The 12,140-nt window shown below is 43.5% G+C and overlaps 1 protein-coding gene across 1 annotated transcript in view; it reads left to right on the top strand.

The window, feature by feature from the left end:
• Positions 1-1,369: 1,369 nt before the first annotated feature.
• The window catches only part of T265_00700 (hypothetical protein), a gene marked incomplete at both ends in the record, with an annotated part of 35,066 nt that continues 24,295 nt past the window's right edge, over positions 1,370-12,140 (top strand). Inside the window, one exon of the mRNA XM_009164549.1 lies at positions 1,370-1,434. Within this exon, the coding sequence (XP_009162813.1) occupies positions 1,370-1,434 (65 nt within the window). The remainder of the gene's footprint in view (positions 1,435-12,140) is intronic.

Here is a 12,140-nt window from a genome sequence, read left to right as displayed (position 1 = left end):
ACAAAAATTGATCGGTTCATGCGAGAGCCTGGTTTGTCTAAAATCCTCTGAAGTTTAGCGAACAGAGGAATAGTTGGGCAAAGTGAATGTTGAATCTCCTCCACCGTCACTGATTGTCGCCAGGGGGTCGTGCATTTTTAGTTCCTTACCTGACCCTGGGCCATGTGCAACTCTCTCTCTTCTTTCCCGGGGCTATGCATCAGAGCTAAGTGGAATGTAGCAGACATCTCCAAATGGTTCATCTCTAGAATTATAAAGGCGTGTTAGTTTTGTGAAAATGGAGAACCCTTTGTCCAGCTGCCTCCAAGTAAGCACCAGATCCCCTATGGGTTCTCACATGTTACAGCCAAGGGAAACAGCAGCAGACGAATACTCTTCTAGTTGTGTAGTTTTAGATAGATAGATAGATAGATAGATTGATAGATAGATAGATAGATAGATAGAACGTGAATAAGCTGTGATGCACAACCGACAGTTCTGATCAGGTGTGATGACTCTTCCATTTTAGAACCTAGCTAGTTTAATGTACAAAGTAAAGTTTATTCTTAAGGTTTTCGGTTGTTGTGTGAGAGAAGTCGGTAACAGTATTTTGTAGGTTCCTTCCTGTCCAAGACTTTTCGTTTGACTTTTCTCCGCATATATGATTTTACTAGTGCCTGCAAATAACTACTTTTGTGGTACCAGCATCAATCCTGAAAAATTGACCCTCGAGATGATATTTTTAACATCTGCTGATCCGCTGAATACCACGGGATCTTAGGGTAATTGGCCTTCCTTCGTAGGGGTCTGTCATGGGAGATTAGAAAACAATGTTGACCTCGATCCGAGAAACGGTGAGGCACGTGCGTGGATTAGAGAAAATTTAAGGGAGACGCTCTACTCTTTCTATCAACACATACGATATGAAAACTCAAAATGTTTTGGCTTCCCTTGGTAAACTTTGTTGTAACCCTTATCCAATCATAACCGGTGAGAGAAGTGCATTTCAAACCATTGCAATCACTGAATCGCTTTGAGCAAGGCAAGGAGGACGACACAGTCGCGGGATCGATTCACTTTTTGCAGTCACGTCCGCCGCAGTACGTACAAAGTGGAATAAAATAAACAAAAATACACGCCATTGTGTTTGTGCAACTAGACTGGAAATGATCAATCAACAAAACCAAGATAGACTCAGGTCTTTCTGTGCGTACAGTACAGGCCTGAATCGATTAATCAATATTACCCCAGGCTTCACTCGACATGCACGGCTGCTTCACGCTATGACCAGGAAAGAAGGTGAAATTGTAATTCTGTATCCTGGATAACTGGTGATCAGTGGCCGGGTTTTCGACTCGTTCTAATTAAAATCACAGTGAAGCAACAGTATATGAAAGTGTACAGGGGTAATACGCTAGAAGAACACTATAAACAAGAGATCCAGCTTGGTTCCAGGTGAGTCTCCTGTGTAAACCAAAGTGATGTGCAGATGACTGTATTAGTCGAAGCGTATGAAATTGTTTAGGCAGTTGCTCTTTCGTTCGCGTTTCTAGCCCTGGTTCAGTTCTATGAACTCAAGTATCTCCTCAACTGCAGGTGAGTTGGTAAACGTGATGACTGGCTGACAAAAACAACGTTCGATAGTCGACCGGAAACAACCACATAACCTGTGTATGTATGTTCTATCGGTCGGTTGTACTGTGGCTTATGTTTGGAGCAGGGCAGATGTGCACCGAAAGACTGCCATCACCAAACCATTGTTTTTCACGTCTAAGGTCCATCTAAACCGCAACTCCTCGAGGCAATATTAATCAATTCATTTAGGTCTGTCCTGTGAGCCCGAGACGAGCTGAGAGTTACTCCGAGACTGCAGTGGTTTTATTGACTAGTCACGTTACATGAACGCACTACACTACTCACAAGGTTGCTGAAAACTCTTCGACAGCCCACGACTGGATTCGTCCTTCTTTGGGCTTCATGTGGGCATAGTACCCGAGTTTCAGTCAATCTCATATTCTAGTTGAACCCGAATTGCACGAAATTGGCGAACCAGACCCATTTCACTTTACTCCGCTTTACACAGTGCGATGGACGAGACTGTAGAAAATGAATTCATCCCCAATGCTATTTTTTTCTCGCTGCCTTTTTTAAAGTGCATTCTGTCATTTGGGAACCTAGAAGTTCTGATAACGTACCTGAGGACCTCAAACTTACGGACGTGCAACCACGTGACAAGGGAGAACATTAGAGTAAAAATGTGTATCCATATTGGTTAACCCTCGACCACGTCGACCACAAAGTTCCCAAAGGTGATGAGTACACGGATGTGGATTGTGCTCATTCAGATCAACTGAATCTTGTTTGCTTAAACGTTGGGCATGTTATTCGGGCTGAATGATCAGCAAACTTCATAGTCCATAGGAAAAAAGAGACATTTATTCAGTAATCCTAAAGAAAATCTGCGCTATCTGCTTGTCCACAGTCCTTGCGTATGCCGCAGTTCGCCCATACATCACCTAGCTCCTATCGATTCCTTCCAATAGCCGGACGTAATTCACGTAAATTCATCTGCCTAATTAGGCTTCGGAATTCGGAAGCCCAGTTACGAGGACAGTCGTCATTCCAATGAGACTGGGAGGGATAAAGAAGCCAATATCCCCCTGAGCTAATTGAGCACCGCGCCAAACTGTCCGGACGGTAGGTTATTTCTTTTGTGTTCGTTGTTTGTATGAGCCCCTCGGAAAGGATAGTTCCAGTTGCCAACCACAAGGGGTCGTCATGCTTCTGGAAGGAGAGTCGGGCTTAAAGTTGTCGTTGTCTTCAGACAATTGAGAGACCAAACTGAATGCTACGCAATGGGCTATGAAGTAAATATGTTTGTTGTCCGTGCCTCTTAGAGGGAATGATTTTGGTGGTAACCTGAATTCGGATGCTACACTTTAAGTAGAGACAGAAATATTATACAATGTTACTGCTGCAGTTATACAAGCTACCTGTTAATCAATATCTTTTATTCTTGGGCGGCCTGTGATCATCATAACTAAGAGATCGGAAACCCGACGTTTGCTTATGTAGGCCAATTTGCCGATTGATTGGCTAAGTACGGTCAAGTGGTAGCCAGCAAATCGTTCCATCACCAGAGTCTGAAGTATCCTTAAACTTAGTGTACTTCCTTTTCCCCAGTCAAACTCTTACCTTGTCTGATGCTGTTTACTGTGTCTACCTCACAGACACAATATGCATTTGTAAGCCCTCATAAACATTTAACCCTTGACTTGTCGAACCAATTTGGTCAGCCATTCTTCACGCGCGCTTTTTGACCATTTTGCGCTACGGTCAGCCATTCTTCACGCGCGCTTTTTGACACTTTTGCGCTATGACGTGTTGTACCCAGGCGTGTGTCGCAACCTAAGATAGATATGCCATCTTCTCCGAGCTTTCTTTGGAGTTGCGCTACTTCGTGCAACAGTTTAGACGGGAACCCCATAATTCGAGGTTTGTACCCCTTTTACTATGTGTTTTATACATGTAGTACTGCATCTTTTGATAACTCTCAAGAATCCATAATTTCTGGCTTGTGATTTTGCGCGTCACTCAAGTGGGCTTTCCTGAATACGTCGAAGTATTCTACACTTCGCTAACGGCAGTGCTCAGCCGCAGATTGGGCACTCGTGCTCCGGGAAACTCAAGCCGAAGGACACAAGAGCGGAAATTTTTCAGCAAGTAGAAACTCTACAAAAATTCGTCACACAACGGTCTTGGTGGAAATGTGTCCATACCGTCTCTTGTACTGCAGGTTAAGTACATATCCTCTGGACTTGTTCCCTCCAGAAAAACATGTTAATTCGATGGATCAAAACTGCGGCACCAGCTCCTAAACCATGCTGATTTATTAGAATCCGATTTTGTTTAAAGTACCACGTGTTTCAGAAGCAACATCAATAAAAATGAGAAATTAGATGCATTTGCACAAATGATAGTGGAAGGCATGTTGAAACAATCTGAAATAAAAAAAAACACGTTCGTGGGTAAATCCGGTGATCACTATAAACTGAACAGGATTCTGCGAGAAGCAAAAGCAGAGTATGCATACGCCAAACTCATGATTAAACACGAATTCCGTAATTCCTGTAGTAATACACTGTTTCCAGTGATTCATTTTACATGATCATATGGATAGGCTGTCAATCAATGGTAAACTTTACCACAACTGAGTTTTCAAGAGCAATTCTACCAAGTCTTTTCAAGGGAACGATTGGTTTGGAAGGAACATGAATAGTCATAGTATGTAGGCATAACTAGGAATGAGAGCTTGTAACTAAACAGCTTAGTGTAACGACAAAGTGCACTTATCCCCCTGGTGGCAGTACAACCGTCAAAGACAGGTCATGTTGACAACGCGCACAGATTTAGGATTTAATTTGATCTTTCATTAGTTTCGGAAAGGCATGAAGAGGGGTGAAGATAAAGCGATTAAAGTATTCCCACATAAGCTTTTTACTCCAATGTAAATTGGAATACCCCTAATTTTTCGCTTTGCTTTTCCTATCACCATTTCGTGGTTGGCAGCTAGATATGCTGCGATATCCCGTCAGACAGCGTGTGTACTTCTAGTTCGTCTATTTGTGCAAAAATCGTAAGGAATCTTGGAAGGAAACCGAAGTGCATCGGAATGCGAGGTTCGACTTCTGGCCACTCCAAGCGCTTCGTAAGGCTTGTCAAACATCATCAGTTGACAAGTAGGCTTCGTTGTCTCACCACTGTCATCATCAAGAAACTCAATACGTCCCAAAAGCTTATCGCGCCCAAGGGCGTGTGTGTGTGTGCGGTCGCGCGCGTGCGAGAGGGGTGTGAAGTTGGTATCACTCTCCCACCGGAAGTTTACCCAACGATCTGTAATTATTTTCCAGATGGAAACAGTTATTGAAGTTCACTTGACAAGGACGCGAAATTAGTTCCGCCGGCAGTGCACACCTGAAATAGGTTAATTTTGACAGTACCACGCAGTAAACCATCCACGGAAATGAAATGTGTGGTTTAAAGATATATTTGATCTGATGATGTCGTCTGTTCCGTAAATCAAAAAGGATGCCGTGGAAAAAAAGTGAGGTAAAAAACGTGTGGTGAGGAAAGTGGGGGTAAGTAAGCAAGCAGACTTGCCCTTGCCCATCAGGGGCTAATTGCGTTCATTTGCGCGCGCACACACACACACACACACAGAGGAACAAACATATCAATGGGACGGACGCTGGTCGGTCAATTAGGCGATTTGAAAGCTGAGATTGGTTGTTTGGTGGATTTGTGTAAAATCCATTAGACCGTTCTGCCAAAAGCTGACACCAAGACAGCCATGTTGTTGAATGAGCAAACGGGATGGAGGGTGGGTCAGTCGCTTCCGGGCTGGGGCTGGAGAGCGCATAGGAAGAAACACAAGACCGCAGGCGAATGTCATGCCCACCTTGAAACCTAAGCGCTTCAGAGTAATAATGGAACGGTATATACGGAAGGACATGCAATTTGGGGCATGTTTCTCGCCATTAGGAAATATGGTAGAAAATTTCCCGAGCTGATAATGCGCGCATTACTAAAAGCTTAATCCTAACTAAAGTGGTCATCGTCCATAGTTGGAACGTCGGACAAGAACAATGACGGGGTGAGGCTAAAGAAGCTAATTTTCTCTTGACCACTAAAAGTCACTCAACATTTTGCTGGAAGTTATTCAGTCTTTGATCTGCCACTGAAAAGAGCGGGAAGACATTCAGTTCGGACATATGTTGGTTGAAAGCTCGCGTGGAAATTTTGTTTGTCAGAATTCGAACAGAACTCTTTACCATAATTTGAAACAGATGATAGCAACGTAGCTTGTTATCAATGAATAAGAAAAGTAATTCGTAACTCGAGACAGAATGCACCCTGTCAGACGAAGGTGCTATTTTGAAAAACCCCATCTTGAGTTGTGCGCAGAGGGCTGAATCAGGTCATTGTGGAGGGAATTGGACAAATAGGAACTTCAAACCACGTCTCTTTATCCATATCCTTTATTAAACAGAATCAAAATGACCGGTTAAGACATTAAGATACCTGACAGAAAAGTTAGCTGTATGCCAGCACACGAACGGTGTTACTCAAGTTGGAGTTTGAATATGTCTTCGCACCAAGATGAGCATGTTGCTGCCCGGATAACTGTATGGGAGAGAAAAAATTAACCGTAACTACACAGCAACTACAGAGGAACTGCTATCAACTCCTCCGGCACACCTTGCAACTTTGTGACTACAGTGAAGAGGCCAGGCATTAAACAGTCCGAAGGGAAAATGTGAAGGGTGGCCAACTAGTGGGTTGTATCAGTTTATTCTGTGGCGCGGACATACATTTACTAATGTCCATTAAAAAAACTGTCCCGAACCGTTTCTTCAATCCCGTAAAGATATAGATCACAAGGAGCGCGGAAATGCTGTATCAACGGTAGCGCAACATCAAAAATACAGTCACAGCGAGGGTAAGCTCTTCGGTGTTTCATATTTCATGAAGCACATTATCAAACTATATTGAATCACAGTGTGAATCAGAATAAGACAGAGTCAGTGTTGACTGAAAATCTTCAGAACTCCTAGCCAGTACGCGATAGCAGATAACCACTTGTCCCTGTGGCTGTTTTGAAACACCTCACAGGTACTACCTACCAGTCTAGTATCAACGAATGATTGTTGGCCAACCGTCGGCAGTAAAGCATCACTGTTGAACACTGATGTCATGCTGTTGATGATGATGATGATGATGATGATGATAATGGCCGTCGCTGAAAATGGTTTGGCAGAATCTCCGAAACTTGTTGGTTCCCTTCATTGAGTGGTAGGAGGAACTTTATAATGTAGTTTATTATATAACGAAAAAAAGCGAGAAACCTGACGACATTAAGGTTTTCATCATATGCCGTTTCACGACCTCGAACATCTGCGTACGGTTTTATAGCACTCTACTACCCAAAATGTGGATTTGAATAAAAAAAGAGAAGCTCCGATTCAATGACTATAGTCATTCTCATCCCATTCTTTGACGAACATCCCTGGTTTCTGAGCGTCAACACTTCTGGTAGTTGTTGTTGTCGTTCTGGCGTGAATGACAACAGAGACATTGGAATGAAGAAAGTGATGAGCGAACGCAACACCCAATATTGCATACACGTCCAGCTGCGAATATTACTTCGTCATTTAGTGTAGGAGCTACCGAATCGAAGACTTTGTACATTTACAACGACTGAGCCATTGTCGTCCACAGGGATACGTTTCACCCCAAAGTTTCTTAAAGCCCAAATTTTCTTGTGGACAAATAACTAATGTGCTGATTGTGTTTTGGTGTTTTATAATGTTTTCTCATGTTTCGCTCACATCATTTCAATTCACAGAATTGAGTTCGATCACTATTTTAGTAGCGGACAAAAAAAACCAGAGTCTACATCATCTACACGGATGGCTTAGAGCACGCATCCTAGTGATATGGAAGGTATAATCCACTGGTGAACAAACTTCACGAAATGACCGTTTAGCTTACCTCTAAACAAGTTTGAGATGACTCTGAAAACTGAAATATGGGTAGAGCTTTGGGGAGTTCACCCGCGCCGACAATCTTACGTTGAGGTGGAAGTATCTGAAAGTAACCCCAGAACGCCCGGATCCTACAGTGACCCCAAAACTCCACCAAAATATCAATAGGGAAGCCCGCAAGCATCCAGGCCAGTCAATCATTCAACGAATTCGGCAAAAGCCGATGAGTGTTCGGGCACGCCACAGAAGCATTAATGAATATGACCAGCGTTCAGGGATTTTATGGAGGCATGATCGATGCTGATGGATGTTCATTAAACGCCTATCAGATAGCCTGGATCAATGTCAACGAGTGCCCCTTAAATGGCGAGGGACCATCGTAACTTTTGCGCTTGCACGCATTCGCTTGTTGCAATAAAGTCATTGTGTTCCTCATCGGTGAGTTCTTTGTCTGGCACCAGACACTGGGAACAGCAGTCAGATACAACAGATTGGCGACGGGGATGTGGATGGACGTTTACATCCACCCCCGTATGGTTTCAACAAGAACAACTCTCTTTTTCCCACAGGATGGAATAATAATAGGATGTATTGGACTAATTGAACCAATTTAGGAAGTGTGAATGTCGTGGCATTTGAAAAGATACCTGCTTGTCCAGCGCACTGCACGCATAAGGCGACTGACGCCCTATGTACCATACCTTAATCTTTTCACATGTAAAGCTTTGCTGAATCGATCAACGTGTTAGGATCAGACGCGGTGGGAGGAGTGATTAATTAGTCCATTATGAGCTCACAATAGTTCCCATAGGCTATATCCGCAAAATAAAATGTGTGTGGCCCAGTACTGAAACACAGGGTTTACTCCCGAATTTTCCATGAAATCAGCATATTTAGTTCATCCAGTTGAACAGCACAAATCAGTTCACCAAGACAAACCACCACCAGAACAATACACAGACACAGGAAGATGACATAAAATGAGAATAAGTCATTGAAAACGAAAGCATACAATGGCTCACACTGTTTGCATGCCTCGTTTGATTAATAGCGCAGCTTGCATCGACTGAGCTTGATAAGGTATAATGGTCTCACCACCAATAATTCTCCAGGCTTGAGTGTGGCGCTGTGAAATAAAAGTAATGTAGATATTGTTTCAGAGTTTTGTCCACCATCTGGTGGGCAAAGACTTCCAAAAAGTTGTGATGCTACATGTAATCGCCCGTGAAAAGACGGACTATGTCCAAGAGGTCACAAGCAGCCGCTAACTCTCGGTGTCAGTGATCTGTTTATAAGAATTTGTCTGACTGGATTGTATCAACAGATCTCGTTTGACTCTCAGCTCAAAGTATCGAGCAGCCTATTGATCGATACATCTTACTAGCTGACTGGAATTACTACTCCAGCGGTGAACGCTTTCGATGATTGGCTAACAAGAAAATCAATACCACATACCGCCTCAGCCATTCCAAATTAGGGTTAACTCCTAAGCTACCTAGCAGTGCGCGTACACGAAGTGTCAACTGTACACGCCGTGCGTGCCACCTAGTTGCTCTGTTCAAATTTCCACGGTGGGAAGGTGTGGGCCAGATATAGCCCACACAATCATTTGGCTAGTACGCGCTATTAGGTTTGTTCGGAAAATTTCAGCTGAACTGCCGTTGTATAATGTAACAAGTACAAGAACGCTAGAGTGGGCTGTAAGAGGAAAATAACGTTTCAACCTATGGTTTTGAAAACTTTTACCCCAATAAAGCTGACAGCCGTCAAAACAATGCTTGAGTAGGTAATCACTCAGTCTGATGGTTTAATTTATTTAGGTCGATGCAAATACACTGATAAGTCAGTCCCACAGCTGAGCCCTGACTCGCAGGTCGAAACGAAACCCAGTTACGTACTACTCATAAGGTTGCTGAAAATCCGTCGACAGCCCACAGGAACCTTATGAGTACATTACAATGAGTACATTACAATGATATACATGTATCGCGATATCTCGAATATCGTAGCGACTGAAACATGAGGCGGCCTGGTGCAGCACGTTAAGTTGCCTGAGAAAATCACAAACGAGAAATTCAGCTGGGTTCCAGGTGAGTCTCTTGCAAAACCATATTACTTTGCAAATGAGAGTATATTCGCCAAAACCTAGTTAGTTTGTGTACTGGGTACTTTTGTGGCAAATAAATTGTAAGTGACTTTCAGATAGGAGGCAACGCGCTAATAGTAAGTAATGTGAGCAAATATAATCTGGCAGCCTAGCCCCACTAGCAATAGTGTATCCCACCTGCTATCTGGCAAGAGTCCACCCACCTATGTTCCACTGTCCCAACAACAAAACTGGGAAGCATCATGATCGACACGAAGTGCACTGTCGTTCCCTGACTTGTGGACAAATGTGCTGCATCAGATGTTTACTTTTGAGCTCTTTCGCATGGCAAACCGCTGGGACTTCCTACACCACGGAGTCTGTTGTACTCAATAACATATCGATATTCGTCCGCATATCATACAAATCGACTCAGGATTCTTTTAGGCAGATTCTTCTATAAAGGTTCATTAAATTAACATAAGTAGCATGGGACAACTGCGAGAAAGTTCAGGAAACTATTTTTTTCAGCTGTGCAAATTCGGTCACTTCTTCAAGGTCATGAACTGAAAATTTGTGCTAGGTGAAAAACTGAACCACATGCTTCCGACTGGTGGTGAACTAGCTGGTTACTACCATCCTAGTTTGGAAGCGCCCATCACATAATCAGTTCCACGAATTCCGCAATGTTGCGGACCTGGTAACACTGTTTACGTAAGCTGAGTCCATGACACGGACTGGTTAGCGATTTTGCTACATTAGTCAAAGCAGGGGCTTTTGGGTCGCGGTGCAAAACAGCCGAATGCACAGATCACGTACTAAACACTCACCGTCTGATGGACTGCCAGATGTATTCTGTACTGTACTGTATTCCACTAGACTGTATTGTACTATACTTCACTGTGCTGAACTCCATTGTACTGTACCCCGCTCTGCTGCACTTAACTGTATTGTACTATGCGGTACTGTACACTGTATTATAATGTGACGCACCGTACTATATTGCACTGCACTGTACTGTACCGTACCGTGCTGTAATTTGCTGCACTGTGCTGTACTATATTGCACTGTACTTTGTTGCGTCACACTGACTTACATCAGTTAAGTCATCGTCATCATCTTCATGGACAGCGTAACATCAGTGTCCAACACCGATGCTTCGCTGCCGCACAACCATGATTTATTTGAAAGAGGTTTACGTAAATGAAAAGAGTAAAGGTGGACAGGGAAATGATTTGGTGCTAGCTTACTGCAATCGTTTCGAGTACCTACACCTTCAAACTCTCACCATACAATCTGGATAGAAACTGACAACAAGAACGCCACTGATATCAGTTGGCAGCCACATCTTGCGGCGTTGCATCGGGGATCATGTGTAAGGCGAGTAGCACCAATGGCATAAAAACGTCTCGTAATCCTCTTCATGCCCCTCTGCCAGGTCAAGGGTTAGCCACCCCCCTCCCTGAATTAGGCACGAAAAACAGCACTCTCTTCGGCAAGAGATGGTTAGGCGTAAGCAACGCTGGACACATTCTTCAATGGAAATACCTGTTGCACAACCGAAAACTCGCTTCCTAACTGCCTCGTTACGGATAAGCGGACACCGGCTCACATTGGCAATGGTCCTGAAACAACGATTGTCGAACACCTGAAGACGTCTCAGTTCCTTTGCTCGAACAGGCTAAGTCTCATAACCACACAACAAAACACCTCGCACTGGAGCCTGATACACACGTCCCTTGAGATTCAGGGATACACCACTTTGACGCCATAGGTGTCTCGTTACGGATTCGTCCACGGATGTAGTTGTATTAGTACGGGTACAAGATTGTGGCACACATCATTGAATATAGCATTTTGTGTTGTACTACATTGATTTGCAATACACTACTGTCACCTTACATTGCACATTACATTGTACATTATACTACTGCTCTAACTTGGAATGCGCCGATAATTTAAATCCATCATTTATTATTCACTTCGGCGTGACTGCAAAAGTTAATGAGAGACTTGCAACCACTCATGGACATCTATGTTCGAACTGTGGATCCAAAACAAACAAAAGATATTGGTGGTGGAGTTTAATCTCACCAAAGATTGTGAATTCAACACAGGGGAAGGTATACTTCTACAGCGTATCCTGTGGATTAATTGGTACATTTTAATTTAATCACTTCTCCCTTGCCAGCCTTTTTCGCGGAATGCAAGGAAAAAGGGATGTCTCAGTAGCTGAAAAAAAACTTGACAGTTGATTAGCATATGCATTCAGCGGCTGTTTTTATAAACAACATTATACTGCTCATGCTGTCCTGTGCCTGACATTAGGAAAACACGGGTGATTGTGATGGGATCCAGCGATCCTGACTGTGAGGTAGCAACAACCTGAGATGACCATCGAGCGTATGCGAAAGCGCCTACCGTCGATTTTCGTGCCAAAACCATCAGCGCATGCACTGATCTCTCCAATACCTTCCCACTTATTTAGCCCATGAAACTACACTATTTGCAAAAAATGTCGGTAGGCCACT

Source organism: Opisthorchis viverrini (assembly GCF_000715545.1).
Source record: "Opisthorchis viverrini unplaced genomic scaffold opera_v5_7, whole genome shotgun sequence".
Lineage (NCBI taxonomy): Eukaryota > Metazoa > Platyhelminthes > Trematoda > Opisthorchiida > Opisthorchiidae > Opisthorchis > Opisthorchis viverrini.
Note: the sequence above shows the minus strand (reverse complement) of the source record. Positions and strands in the feature narration are given on the sequence as shown.